This window comes from Perissodus microlepis, chromosome 7, assembly GCF_051167445.1.
Source record: "Perissodus microlepis isolate ML-2025 ecotype Zambia chromosome 7, ASM5116744v1, whole genome shotgun sequence".
NCBI classification, from domain to species: domain Eukaryota; kingdom Metazoa; phylum Chordata; class Actinopteri; order Cichliformes; family Cichlidae; genus Perissodus; species Perissodus microlepis.
Window position 1 is genome coordinate 59,919,569 of NC_140467.1, and position 15,485 is coordinate 59,935,053.

The following is a 15,485-nucleotide window of genomic DNA, read 5'->3' on the forward strand; positions in this document are numbered from 1 at the left end:
AAACAACAACTGAAAACTTGCATTAACCTCAGGTTTATTTATGCAACTATCCATATATTTAAAAAACAATATAAAGAATTTAATTCAATTTTATTAATATAGCACACAAAACACAATGAGGTGCTTTATATTGAAAGGTAAAGACTCTATAATAATACAGAGAAAACACACAGCTTTCTATGAGCAAGCACTTGGTGACAGTGGGAAGGAAAAACTCCCTTTTACCAGGAAGAAACCAGGCGCAGGGAGAGGCAGCCATATGCCACGACCTGTGGTTATTTTTTCCCTGAGCTACAGGCGAGCTTGCACTTTTTGCCCTGATGTAAGCAGATGTCTGCAGCCCAGTTCTCTACATCTCTACGATGGATGTGAGGAAAACAGCTCAAAATCGCTGAAGAATGAGAAAATTGAAGGCATCCTGGACATAAGCCACCATGTGCTGTTTGTCATTAGCAGAGAGGAAATAGCAGGAATCAGCTGAGCCACATCACCAACTGAACTGATCCTCTGTCCCTGCACCGTGGTCTTGAATGAACGACCTAACTGTTTGTGCAGAAATGTGCAGCTTTACCTTTTTCTTCACAACAATGTGTCCTACACAGGCCGAGTTAACAAACTGGTGCGAAAACGTTTTTGCAGGGTTCAAACCACTGCCAGAAAGTAACTGCTGGTCGTTTCCTTACGATGAAATTAGAAAGCTTTTCCCAGAGTTTGCCAGTTCAACCTGATAAACCAACTAAAGCAATTCCTTTGATTCCAAATTTTGACATAGTCTGGGACTTCAGGAGTATCTTCATGTTTTTAGTGCAGGACGCATTCAAACTAGGAGTGAGACTGGAGGCTGTGTTTTCCTGTGCAGGTATAAATGGCTGTGCGTTTTTAAGAACACCAAGCAGCTGGAGCCACAACATGCACTGTGAAAATAAGCCATCGTGTGTGCTGCATTACCAACAGTTTCAAACAGCGTGACAGCGCAGAGCGTCCTGCTGAGGCAAACCTGCACTGCAGACCAGCTGAGCCAACACACACACAGGAAGAGAGGAAAAAGACAGCGCAAATTAAAGAAGCCAAGCTTGTCCTTTTATTAAAAAGGTGCCGCAATCCTTTCTGTTCTCTGCAGCATGTTTGAAATCCGAGTTTCACAAGGTCAAACCTTGGGCGACCCTTGACCTCTGAGTTTCTCCTACAACAAAGCTGCTTTGTCATCAAGCCTGTCGAGAGTGAGTTGTCAGTGGAAGAGGAGGAGGAGGTTTCTGTCACTGCGCGGCCACAGAGGGAATGCCTGACTGCGCAGCTGCTGCCAGGCCTGCTGGTACGACTGGGAGGCCTGCTTGTAGTCCCAGTAGGTTTGCAGCTCTGCTTTCCTGGACACATGTAAGAAAAGAAAATCCTCGATGTAAAGCAAGAAGCAAAAAGCTTGGACTCTTATTACTCTAAGTTACTTTTAAACCACTACAGAAGTACAAAAAAACCCATCATTCAAAGGGAGAAAGTAGATTACTGTGTGTTAGATAGGAGAAACAGATTGTTCAAATATCTGCTGGTTACCGTAGTTACTTGAGCCACTGTAGTAAAGAAGAACATCTTGTAGATAAAGTGATCAGGACTGGCTCTCAAAAGGCAGATTAACGATTGATTTCCCTCAGCTGCAACTTCCTCCTTCGTCTGCCGTTTCTCCTCCTCGGACGTACCTTTGTCATTAAGTCCTGTCATTGTGCTGAGCTGAGTGTGAGTGTTTACAATATGTCTGTTGTGTGTGGGCCGTATCAGGTTTTCTGACAAACACAAGGACCTTTGTCCTCCATTGTTAGTCATCAGAGTTTCATTTTCTCAGATTCATTTTCAGGAGACCTACTGTCATCCTGAAGCCAGTCTTCCACATAAATGTAGCACAGCACACTATGTGACAGGATCTCCAAAAACAAAGACGATGCAAACAAAGTAGCCGTGTGACAGACTTAATATAAGTACACAGCCAGGGATTCAACTGCAAGGACCAATTTTCACATAAAAAAAACCTTACAGATTCCTGTCGAGTGCAACATGAAACCGCAGCAGCGTTGGACATTCCTTTATTTGGCAACAGCCTGGCATGATTGAACCACTGTGGTGGTTTTATCCATAGTTTAACAGGTAACAAAATGAGAGCAGAACAAAGGCGTTCCATACACCAGCCGAGAGAAACAGTACCTCCAGCATGTCCTGGATTGGCCCTTTGATCCCTCACAGCTGGACACCACATCCTCAGCTCATCTCTAAAGGAGAGCCCGAAACCTGCAGAAGTCCAGCCGCTACCCAGAACTCATGGCCAAAAGTGAGGTAAGGAACAGAACACAGCACCCTTCTCCACCCAACCTGGTGCATGTGAGATCCACATGGCCTTAGATTTGGAGAAGCTGCTAACTCTGAGCTCAGTCACTTCAGACTCGATTACAAACTTGCTCCAGTGCAAGCTAAAGGTCACTGCTTGATGAAGCCTTAATACGAAAGCTTAATACAAAAAATCAAAAATCACCTGATAACTTCATAAAGTGATCAGTAAACATGAAGCCAATCAGCAGCAGCATAGCACACAAGTCTGAAAAAGTGCACACACAACATTTTTAACCCACAGCAGGCTGGAAATCTAAGACTGAGGAATTCAAACCAACCCCACCTGTTTAATACGAGCGTAACAGTCAGATTGCATAACACGATTTCCAGTAGTGAACATTTCACAGTGATGTGAACATTTCCTTAGTGATTGGTGCACGTAGTTTTATGTGAATGAGAGTTGCACAAACTGAGAGAAGCTGCACTGTTCTTCAAATATTGCAGCTCTTGTTGGAGCGTTTTCAAAAGCTGCAGTGAGTTTCTGAAAGAGCCAATTGTTTGTTACCTGAGAGAGTCGGGGAGAGCCGAGGGATCGGTGGCCGACACCAAAGACAGGAAGGAATGAAAAAGCTCTGATTTGCACAGAAGAGACCTGAAATCAGAGAAGCACGCCGGGATGTTTGAGAACACAGCAAACTCACATGGTACTCATGTATGATGACAGTGGATTGGTTCTACCTGGCTTTTGCTGTTCCCAGGGCCTTCTTGGTGACTCCGTGTTTGTAGCCGTTAGCGGTGACATCTAGTGGCTGCTCTGTTACGTTACACCAGCTGATGGCTGAAACACAGGGAGCAAACCTCAGATACACACCAAGATTGCAGCTCAGTGCTGGATCAGTTTAAACACAATTAAAACTTTAATTGAAACCGTAAAAACTGCTTCACTGAGTGAATGGGTTAAATGCAGAGAGGAATTTCCCCACGGGGATCAATAAAGTATACATTATTATTATTAAAAAACTGATACCATTAACAGAAAGAGACAGCTGCAAACTGGACCTAAACTGAGAGAGGCCTGCAGCGAGGCAGACACCCTGAGTCTAGCAGATACTCTTGATCTGAAATCCTTTCTGATCTCATGCTCAGTTCCTCCACTAAAGAAAGCCGTTTTAGTTCCCTTCCCCCTGTCTTTAAGCCAAATTTCCTGATTGGGTGATCCTCACAAACAGAAGGTCTAAGCTGCAGGTGGGTGTGGCTTCTTTGAGATGACTATATTAGGGATAGTGGATGGTTGATGTCAAGTGTTGACATCTAGTTTTTTGGCACTTACAAATAATTTGCAGAATTTTTCTGAAAGCTCTGAATGTGAAAGCTGTAAACAGACAGGAAATGAGTATTCATTCAAAACATTTCTTCTCATTCACAATTATTTTAACTTCATGTGGACAGTCCTACCTGCCCCGCAGGGGGAGATGCGGCCCTGGCCGGCCTGGTGCTGGAGCTCAGTTTGGGCTTGGCTGAAAGGAAACTCCAACGTGGCCTGGAGCAGCTCGGGTGGATGTACGGCGAAACCGGCAGGGAGGTCCGATACACAGGCGCACCTGACAGCACAGAAGCACTGCATTTAATTGAGTGTGGTCTGATTTGATGAAGACTATTCACTGACTAACACCTGCAGGTATTCCACTAATTTCCACAGAATTTAGCAGCTAGAAAATTCCCACATGATTAAAGTGATATCAAAGCAGTTCTTTATTGTTGCATACTGAGGCGTCAAAATGCATTATCTTCATGGGTGAAAGAGTTCATTGTCTGTGTGAATAAGTGATAATCACACAAACTGACAGCTACCTTGATGTAACCACTTAGCCCGATTACAGATGTTAGGCTGTCAGAAGGCAGATAAAGGAAAGATATCCTGGTTATATGGCCCAAGGAAGTGGTTTTTAAACCAGCACCAGTTGGTGCCTATCCAACATACACACTGCAACAAGAACACTATGCTGTCTTAAGTATTTGCTCGTCTGCTTTCACGTGCATATGAACTTGAGTGACATCCCATTCTTAATCCATGGGGCTTAATATGATGCCAGCCCACCCTTTGCAACTATACCAGCTTCAACATTTCTGGGAACGTAGGAGTGTGTTAGTGGGAATTTTTGACCAGGAATCCCAAATACAGGAAGGTCTGGAACTGGCTCTGTTTAAAAGTCCTAATCTCTGAATCCCATGAGCATTACCCAGTAGGCAAACACAGCTTAGATGGAGCCAGGGAGGAGACTCACCCAGCTCAAACTGGTACTCAGCCCTCCGGATACTGATCCTGAAGGCGTGCTTGCCAGGGTGGCTAAGCCCGCTTCCTCTTCAGCCACACCCATTACCAGCAGCTCTCCTCTAAATCTGTGTACTTGGTAACTGACTGGTTTAAATGCAGTAGCTTGGAAAATTAAGCCCCAAGGATCTGTTCATTTTTAAGGTTAAAGTAACATGTAAGAACCCACTGAGTGACGTTCTAATTAAATGCAGATTTTTACCTTTGAGGTTTCACACAAGGTTAAAAAGGAAGTGTCCACTGTTAAAAACGGTTCTTTTGATTCTTAGGGCCAAAAAGACACGGCTCAAAAGTGGTCTTTTACTTTAAAAAAATGATCTTTAATCTTACATATCCCGGGATATGGAGACTGAGCACACACAGAAACACCTGCTCACATCAGCCAGTCTCAAGCAGAAAACAGGAAGCCAGGTTATTTATGTACCTCTCGACGTCACATACGTCACACACAGTTTCATTACACACAAAACGTCTTCTATTCAGTTCCTCTTTTCTGTGTCTGATTTATTAATGTGCCTGTGCACTAAAACTTCTTGTGCAGCTTGCAATAACTTCCCCTTTCTAAGGTCTGTTGCCAGGGCAACCTGTCTAGACTTAGTCTCACTCTGTCGGTTCCTCATATTCCACAAAAAACATGCAGTTTCTGGTCAGCCTGTAACCTAGTTTTACACTGAAGTCTGGGCCTCTCTTATATAAACCAATAATAATCAGCATATAAGCATTTAAGATTATATATTTATTACCTAACACCACATTTTAGACTTTTTGAATGCAGGATGTTTTACCAAAGCAATTTAGCAGGAGCAAACTAGAGCCAAAAAAATCTCTTGAATCATACGTATCCAATAAACTTCTCTAAGCTAGTGCTGGTTTTGTTTGATTTTGAGAGAGATTGACCAAATAATGAGCACATCCAGGTGAGACGATGCACTTATTTACATTTACAATAATTGATTACACAGCAGTGGAGAGTAGATTTTATCAAAGTAGATGTCTTTCTGAAAGCGCTGTAACTAAGTTTAAGAATATAATCCACCCACTGTTATCATCTTCAATGCCCTGTACCAACACAGAGCAGAGCAGCTATCTGAACGCTACCCCAACAGAGGTCGATTATCTTGTTAATAATTTCACCTCCTCACTACGTACGACTCTGGATACTGTAGCTCCAGTGAAAACTAAGGTCTCTAATCAGAAGTACCTGACTCCGTGGTATAATTCTCAAACACGTACCCTAAAGCAGATGACTCGTAATCTGGAGAGGAAATGGCGTGTCACAAATTTAGAGGATCATCATTTAGCCTGGAGAAATAGTTTGCTGCTTTATAAGAAAGCCCTCCGCAAAGCCAGAACATCTTACTATTCATCACTGATTGAAGAAAATAAGAACAACCCCAGGTTTCTCTTCAGCACTGTAGCCAGGCTGACAAAGAGTCAGAGCTCTGTTGAGCCAACCATCCCTTTAACGTTAACTAGTAATGACTTCATGAACTTCTTCACAAATAAAATTTTTATCATTAGAGAAAAAATTACCAGTAATCATCCCACAGATGTAATATTATCTACAGCTACTCTTAGTACCATTGATGTTAAGTTAGACTCTTTTTCTCCAATTGATCTTTCTGAGTTAACTTCAATAATTACTTCCTCCAAACCATCAACGTGTCTTTTAGACCCCATTCCTACAAAACTGCTCAAAGAAGTCCTGCCATTGATTAATTCTTCGATCTTAAATATGATCAACCTATCTCTAATAATCGGCTATGTACCACAGGCCTTCAAGCTGGCTGTGGTTAAACCTTTACTCAAAAAGCCATCTCTAGACCCAGCAGTCTTAGCTAATTATAGGCCAATCTCCAACCTTCCTTTCATATCAAAAATCCTTGAAAGAGTAGTTGTCAAACAGCTAACAGATCATCTGCAGAGGAATGGTTTATTTGAAGAGTTTCAGTCAGGTTTCAGAGCTCATCACAGCACAGAAACAGCTTTAGTGAAGGTTACAAATGATCTTCTTATGGCCTCTGACAGTGGACTCATCTCTGTGCTTGTCCTGCTAGACCTCAGTGCAGCGTTCGATACTGTCGACCATAATATCCTATTAGAGCGATTAGAACATGCTGTAGGTATTACAGGTACTGCACTGCAGTGGTTTGTATCATATCTATCTAATAGACTCCAATTTGTGCATGTAAATGGAGAGTCCTCTTCACACACTGAGGTCAATTATGGAGTTCCACAGGGTTCAGTGCTAGGACCAATTCTGTTTACATTATACATGCTTCCCTTAGGCAGCATCATTAGAAGACATAGCATACATTTTCACTGCTATGCAGATGACACCCAGCTCTATCTGTCCATGAAGCCAGATAACACACACCAATTAGTTAAACTGCAGGAATGTCTTAAAGACATAAAGACCTGGATGGCCGCTAACTTTCTGCTTCTTAATTCAGATAAAACTGAGGTTATTGTACTCGGCCCTGAAAATCTTAGAAATATGGTATCTAACCAGATTCATACTCTGGATGGCATTACCTTGGCCTCCAGTAACGCTGTGAGGAACCTTGGAGTCATTTTTGACCAGGACATGTCCTTCAACGCACATATTAAACAAATATGTAAGACTGCTTTCTTCCATTTGCGCAACATCTCTAAAATTAGAAATATCCTGTCTCAGAGTGACGCTGAAAAACTAGTTCATGCATTTATTACTTCCAGGCTGGACTACTGTAATTCATTATTATCAGGATGTCCAAAAAACTCACTGAAAAGCCTTCAGCTAATCCAAAATGCTGCAGCAAGAGTCCTGACAGGGACTAGAAAGAGAGAGCATATTTCTCCTGTTTTGGCTTCCCTTCATTGGCTTCCTGTTAAATCCAGAATTGAATTCAAAATCCTGCTCCTCACATACGAGGTCTTAAATAATCAGGCCCCATCTTATCTTAATGACCTTGTAGTACCATATCACCCTATTAGAGCACTTCGCTCTCGCTCTGCAGGCCTACTTGTTGTTCCTAGAGTATTTAAAAGTAGAATGGGAGGCAGAGCCTTCAGTTTTCAGGCCCCTCTTCTGTGGAACCAGCTTCCAGTTTGGATTCGGGAGACAGAAACTATCTCTACTTTTAAGATTAGGCTTAAAACTTTCCTTTTTGCTAAAGCATATAGTTAGGGCTGGACCAGGTGACCCTGAATCCTCCCTTAGTTATGCTGCAATAGACGTAGGCTGCCGGGGGATTCCCATGATGCATTGAGTTTTTCCTTTCCAGTCACCTTTCTCACTCACTATGTATTAATAGACCTCTCTGCATTGAATCATATCTGTTATTAACCTCTGTCTCTCTTCCACAGCATGTCTTTTATCCTGTCTTCCTTCTCTCACCCCAACCGGTCGCAGCAGATGGCCGCCCCTCCCTGAGCCTGGTTCTGCCGGAGGTTTCTTCCTGTTAAAAGGGAGTTTTTCCTTCCCACTGTCGCCAAAGTGCTTGCTCATAGGGGGTCATATGATTGTTGGGTTTTTCTCTGTATCTATGAAGCGCCTTGAGGCGACTTTTGTTGTGATTTGGCGCTATATAAATAAAATTGAATTGAATTGAATTGAACTTATCTCTGTTTTGTATTGACATAAATAATCCCAGAGGAATACAGGGGAAATCCAAATCTGCTCAAAGTTATCAGCTGCAGGACATCAGTGGAATTCTTTGGAAGCTCTAATCTAGCAGGAAAACAACAGAAATCCAAATCCTCGTCAATTTATAATCAAACATGAGTAATGAGTAAAAAAAATGAGTAGAGAAAAACGCAAAAAAAAAAAAAATCAAACAAACTGTAAGTCAACAGTCGATTCCTCTGTGACTCGGTGGGAATTTCCAAATGCGAACTCTTTGATCCAATCTTCTGTAAGGCTCGTCTCCCAGGAGACAAAAGGATGAGCAGCTCGTCTCTTCTGCTTAAAACAACAAGGCTTCGCTCACGGTCTCCACTCGCTCCAAAGGGGTTCTGTCAGGCTGAGGTCAGGATTCTGTGCAGGCCAGTCAAGTTCTTCCACACCAAACTAGCTCATCCATGTCTCTATGCACCTTGCTTTGTGCACTGGTGCGCAGCCATGTTGGAGAAGGAAGAGGCCATCCCCAAACAGGAACAGTCTTGGTGTGCTGAGGCATTCAGGGGCCGAGCCCAATTCCTCCAGAACAACTCCACACCATAACCGCCGCCCTCCACCAAACTTTACACTTGGTACAATTCAGTCAGACAGGTACCGTTGTCCTGGCAACCGCCAAACCCAGACTTGTCTGTCGCATTTACAGACAGGGTAGCATGAACATGCAACATGCAACATTGTTCTAGAGTCCAGTGGCCTCATGCTTTACAGCACCGATGCTTTGCATTGGATGGCTTGGATGCAGCTACTCCACCATAGATACCCACTCCATGAAGCTCTCTACAAACTGTTCTTGAGCTAATCTGAAGGCCACATGTAGTGACTAGAACACCTGAATTCAATGATTTAGATAGTTGGCAAAATAGTGTAGCTGAAGAATTAAGTTCACCATTTAGCAGTTTTTTTTCTCAGGAGTTGGTGGAGAGGACGTGTCTTCGTTAATTGAAAGGCAACTGTTTACAAACAGGTCGTTTTTCTGGCAGAAATCAAACTGAACTGCGAAGTCATTGCCCTCACTTCACTTTCATTAATATCTGCTGCATTTAGCGCTCTCTAATTGAACCTAACGTTGTTTTACATCAAGGAGAATCCTTGACATGTTGGTCATGACTGGAACTGTTTCATAAATCTTCAATATCTCTATTTGGTGTTTATTATTATCACGAGTTGTAAGAGTGATTACTGGCTCTGTATCTGTTTAGGTGAAGTTTTCACAGCGCATGACTAATAAAAATATAAAGCAGCCGGTTCAGTATTACCTTGTGACCAAAGCTCTCTGCATGACTTCTTGGTCATATGGACACTTTCCCACCACCACGGTGCTGAAGTACAGTGCCTCCTGTAGGTAATGGGACAGCAGTGCACCCTGGAAGCCCAGCACCCCCCAGCGGGCCATCTTGTCGCTGCAGGAGAGGGAGAGAGTTGGCTCTCCTCTGCCGGGCTTTACCCGGAGAACGCCCGGACTGTGATACCCCACCCCAGGCTGCAGAGGGTCAGCTGGGCCACCCGGTACACACTTGGCCCCTGTTCTGTGAATGTCTGAGACCTGATGATGCAGGCCAGCGCCATCAGTTTGAGCCAAGACTGCAGAGCTGCTGGTTTGTGAGGATGTTTCCGATGTTTTGTTAAAGTTCAGCGATCCACACTGTTCTGTGTCTCCTCTGTCCTCTTCCTTTGTCTCTGCCGTCTCCTCCAGATGAGGCTGCTTAGAGATTCGCTCCTCGCCGGATTCCTCTGCTTTCCTTTTCAGGTCTCCCCCTCCATCAGTCTGTTCATGGCCCTTTACTGATGTGACAGGAGGGCAGGGCTGAGGCTGGCTGTCAGTCATGGGGATGATGGAGGCGTCGCCACCTGGTTTCAGATCGGACAAACAAATGGCATGAGGGCACACTTCTGCATGATTAAAGCCAAGATAGATAAAGGTATGGTATGGTATAAAGGTTAGGTTAGGTAGAATGCATATAGTCTGAAAGACAACAAAAAAGAAAGCGCCTGCAAACGCCTCACAGCTAATAACAAATACTACAGTGTAAGACTACGTCCACACTAATGCGTTTTAGTTTGAAAACGCATCATTTTCTCTCCGTTTTGGCCTCCCGTCCACACTGAGACGGCGTTCTCGCTCATGGAAAACGCAGCGTTTTGAAAACGCTCTCGAAAACGCGTAATTTGAAAACGGTGCTTACGTGTCGCAGTGTGGACAGCGAAAACTGAGACTTTCGAAAACGATGGTGCATGTTAGTCATATGATGAGTCATGTGACCAATTAAACAAAGATAGCGGAGGGCATTATACAGCAGCTGTTTTGTTTGCTCTCAATTTTGACAGCCCTATTAAAGATTAATATCAGTCCGTACATGCTCCAGAGAGCTTTTCTTCAAATTCTTTAATTCTCACTCGCTTTTGCAACTTTGTACTTTTGCGTTACTCGCAGCAACAACTCCACCTCATTGTCAGTCCATTTAAAAAACTCGGTGCTTTCTCAACATTTTGACACTATTTATTTACATATTTACTTTTTTCTTCTTACACCAGATTGTACTTTTTTTCTGTTAATACTGTTTATATGTGTATAGTGCTGCAGTTTAAAAACTATATATATATTGTGAAGTTTTTGATATATAAAGCTGAAATTTCACAGCAATCATTACACATGTTCAAACTTTGGACCATAAAGGTTTCGTGTAAATCAGAGATGATTAAGCAGGTGAGCAACGATGATTTGAGAATTACTTTCTCTCTTTGTTCCCACAGAACTGTGCCGGTCTCAGTTATAGCGCAATGTGCTTTATCACAAATGATCCCTGTTCTCTGCATGAAAAGGCTGGACTGACTTCCTTCACAAACAAGAATAATCATGTCAAGTCCTCAATTATTCATCATCTCATGGAATTAATTTTACCATAAAGAGGTTGGAGAGTTAAACATTAACAATCCTTATCAGAAATGCATCTTTATTATTTATTGGCTAACAATGCCGCTGCTGACTAATATTTAGGTTTACTGCTTAATAAGCGGATATTAAATGTTATCAGTGGTGAATATTTAACTGTTGCCATATCAACTCTGCATCAAAGCTCAAGAGCTGAAAGACTTTTAAGGCTATTTGTTTGCATCTCTGGCACAAACAGGGGTTATTACATGTTATCATTTATAAAGACCTGCATTACACTCTGCTAGAATGGGTTATATAATCAAAAAACAGAATAAATCTAAACTGGGTAAGTTACCAAACTACCTCACATTAACTCACAGTAACTACCGCTGATAACCTAGCCGCTCTCTGTGTGAGCAACACAGATCTGGTTTGATTTCTTTCCATCTACTTTCTGCTGTGTGTAACTGTACTCGTTATTGTCGCTGTCCTGTGTGCTGACACTCACAGGGAGTGTGGCTGGTAAAAAGGAGGAAGGAAACTCTTGGCCGAAGCTTCCACTTTCCTCGCTCATCTGCTGCACAAAACACAGAGCTGCCCCGACCGCTCACAGCCCCGTGCAGCTCCTGGATCAGGTACCTACAAATAAAAACACATACATATACATAAAGCAATCAGCACAGTCAAACAGCCTGCAGTGACACAGGTGGGTTCATACACGCACCTGATACATCCCCTCCTGGCAATGACCTCTGCGTGGCTGTCGTTAAGTACATCACCTGAATTAAAAAGGAAAAAAAAATTTGGTTTGCACAATCGACACCTTCAGCATCTGAGACACAAAACGTCCATCTGCACACACCTGTGGGACTCATGGCGGTCTGTCCAATACATTTGGTCCCAGTTCCCAGAGAAACAACCTCCATAGCAACTGTGATGGAAAAAGAAAAATATCGCATCACTATACCTCACTGTTTTACGCATTTTCATATCAATGTCTGCAGGTCCGCTGAAATATACATTATGGACATAATTTAGAACAATTTAAAGCCTTTTCCCCATCTTCAGAAAACTTTAAATGTCTTTTTAGCAGTGACGTTTGGTAGAAATGGGGAAAAAATGAATGAAACTGGGGTTTCAGAACAGTGGACTGGTCCATCCTGCCGAACAACCTGAATGAGAGTCAGCTCCGCGGGTGATCTGGAGCACAGCGGCCAGCAGGGTCCACTCTCTGCCCGGCTCAGGCTTCCCTCTGCGGGGAAGCTGACTGAAACGCTCGTAGCACAACTTGGCGACTTCATCCGCGCTCACCACATTAAAGCGACAGGGAAGGCGGGTGTGAGCACCAGTAGGCATTTCAGATATGATTAAATTCACCGTTAATGTCCCGGTGTCATCCGAACACTACAAAGGTAGCATTTTCATTTAGAACTGCGACCAACTCCGGTGCACTTCCGGCGAATGAGAACGAGAAGAAGTTACTTCCGGTCCCAGCAAAGGAAGTGGTACTTTCACAATAAAAGTCCTCTCTTCAGCACCCTATGTCAATACATCCACCAACCCTCTTCTGCACATCACCAAACCACCTCATCCTTACCTCTTGCCTGTGTCCAGTGGGCTGATTAAGTAAACCTCTCCAGCGTACTCACTAAATTTGTCTTTCCACCGCTGTAGACATAATCTGTTGTGCCCAGAGCCGCAAAATGGACGGCCAATGGGAGACTGAGAGTGAAGATTCACTCAAAGTTTGTGTGCATGGTTACATCCAAACATGCATTTTCAATTATTGTGACCCAGTCGGCCAAACCTCAAACTGCTTCGGGCTGAGCTCTAACTGGGGGGCCCAGGCAGCGTGTAATCCCCCCTAAAACAGACAGTGAAATAACATATGTCAACATTCCTCAAGTCGTCTCAGGAAACTTGTCAGTAAAAAGGTGACACCGCTAACCTTGATAATCAGTGTAAAACACCTTTAATATATTATTTTTATTATTCGATTTTTTTAAAAAACAAAAAACACAAACAAAGCTACAGAGATGGTTCGTTTTTTAAATTGTCCCTAAACATTTCAATAATATCGTTGATTATTTTTTTAAACACAGTAATGATGGCAATCACGACAGCAATTGTGACATGGTGAATTTTTCTATGTGAAGCATGTTTTTATAAATATTCTATTTTGGGTAATTAATCATAAACCACACATAAAAATACATTTTGAGTAAGGTTATCATTTCATCTTTCTTCAACAGTACAGTATTGTTATTGTGAAGTTCAAATCTGACATCTGGACATTGCTAACCTCCATCATCATTTGAATTTTCCTCTGTAAAGCAGTTATATACACTTTAATGATTGTAAGTCATTATGTAATTTCTGTGCAAAAGTCTCGAGCCGCCCCTCATGGGTGCAAACATATTTACAACTGGAAATACATTATATAAGGCAAAAACAGTACAATTCTGTACAATTCTAAGGAGCCTGAAAGTCAATATTTGGAATGACCACCTTTACACTTCACCATAGATTGAACTCTGAGGCTGCTTTCATGTTATTTCTTTAAGCACTCTTCAGGAGTAGCTCTCTGAGCTCCTTGAAGGACATTTAAAGCTCCTGTTTGAAAGTCGGCTGCCTTTTTGTTCCGTCCTCTGTCAGAATGATCTCACACTGCTTCAATAATATTGAGATCCGAGCTCTGGAGAGGCCACTCCATGACTGATAGTGTGGGAGGTTTGCTTGTGTTTGTCAAACTGTGTTATCGTTGATATTTTTCATAAATTCAACAAAAGAAATGGGAACAAATTATGTGTCTTTGCGACATGCTCCTAGTACCAAAGTGCCTAAAGATGCCATTTAAAATGTTTCTTTGCCAAGTTGTCTGGTACTGGTTGAGTTAGGTGCCTTTTTATTCTTGAATGACTCAGAGTTCGGTGTCAAGTAGCTTAACAACAAAAGAAATGATCAGGTTCAAGTGAAAAAGCCGGCAGTGTCCAAAGAAAAGCTGTGAAAAACCTTCAGAAAGCCTGCAGAACGATTGCTCAAGAGCACTTTAAAAAAGAAAGTCTGATAATAAAGAAACAAAGTGTGGCTCGAATTGATTGCACGGCACAGTAAACCAATTAATGCTGAACCTACGTCACTCACACTGGATTAAGCATTTTAAAAAGAAAGCCTCACCCAAACATCTTATGACTGAAATCTCATTTATTTGAGTTATATACAGGAGAAATCGACTGAATTTCACAATTAACAGAAAAAAAATAAAATAAAATCGCATCTCATCTCTCTGACCTCTGTAACAGAGGCGCACTAGTTCACAATAACAGCTTCCTCTCACACGCTGCCGTCTCACTGCTTTAATATGCTTAAAATGTACGTCTCTCTGGTAGATATGTTATACTGCATTTGCGGGTAGCTGTGCTGTCGCTGTGAGTCGCTGCTGACATTAAAACTATCATGTCGTCTGGTTTTGGTGCGGTTCTAAGCAGTGAGTAAGGGGGGGGAGTGGTCATCCTGTTTAATCCACACACACACACACCATTTATATGCAAATACACAATGGCATTAACATGAGCAACCACACACACACCCACACACACGTAAGCATTCACTCTTCTGTGTTCCTGTGCCTCAAGCCTGATCCCATGATTCAGCTCACTAGCTCACTAACATGATCCTCGCCCAGGTGAGGGCTTGTTTAGCTGATAGGTGACTCCTCAGCCCTGTGATGAACAAACAAACGCAAAATAAGACCAATAACAAAAAACTATTCGTCGATTTAAGTGTCGTCCGTCTCTGCCTCCTCGCCTCACTCCTGTCCAAATCCCTCCGTCTCCTCGATGGCGAACAGGAGCTTCTCTCTGAGCTGTTCCAGGCTTCGGTAGGGAGGCAGATCCAGACGATTGAAGCTGGGGAGGAGGAGACAGAGTTACACCTCAGCGTGGATTTACAGATGGAACATCAGGGTGACATTTATCTATTTTTTAAACGCTCCCAGGCCGCTCACAGCTCAAACAGAGGAAGTGAAATCCTGATTTTTATTTTTTCCCCTGTAGGGACAGTTTTAATCCTACCTGCTCTGCTCAGTGGTTTTAATTCATTTTAGATCATGTGTATTTTTAGCTGAAATTACTTTTGCAGCTGAAATCCTGTCCGAGTCCACATCCTTAAATTTCAACTGTCTTTTTCTTTCTCCTTTAAAACGAGAATTCCCTTCGAAATGTAGCAGAAACGTTACCACTAAGATACAAGCGTCTTCTCCTGATACTAATCCAGGAGGTGAAGGTGACAGAGGGGCGGTCCTGAGA

At 42.7% G+C, this 15,485-nt stretch overlaps 2 protein-coding genes across 5 annotated transcripts in view; both read right to left on the reverse strand.

Moving 5' to 3' along the window:
- Positions 1–17: 17 nt before the first annotated feature.
- Positions 18–12,647, reverse strand: adat1 (adenosine deaminase tRNA specific 1). Its single transcript, XM_084936339.1, has 9 exons — positions 12,351–12,647; positions 12,041–12,109; positions 11,903–11,957; positions 11,687–11,817; positions 9,563–10,154; positions 3,769–3,914; positions 3,052–3,151; positions 2,879–2,965; positions 18–1,364 (listed from the first exon to the last, which is right to left on the reverse strand). The coding sequence occupies exons 1-9, from the start codon at positions 12,532–12,534 to the stop codon at positions 1,229–1,231; spliced, it is 1,500 nt and encodes a 499-aa protein (XP_084792465.1). The 5' UTR covers positions 12,535–12,647; the 3' UTR covers positions 18–1,228.
- Positions 12,648–14,364: 1,717 nt separating this feature from the next.
- wwp2 (WW domain containing E3 ubiquitin protein ligase 2) overlaps positions 14,365–15,485 on the reverse strand; it is a 63,130-nt gene continuing 62,009 nt past the window's right edge. For all 4 annotated transcript variants that reach the window (XM_084936345.1, XM_084936342.1, XM_084936344.1 and 1 more), the window contains one exon: positions 14,365–15,086. In XM_084936345.1, the coding sequence (XP_084792471.1) occupies positions 14,987–15,086 (100 nt within the window). In that variant the 3' untranslated portion in view covers positions 14,365–14,986. The remainder of the gene's footprint in view (positions 15,087–15,485) is intronic.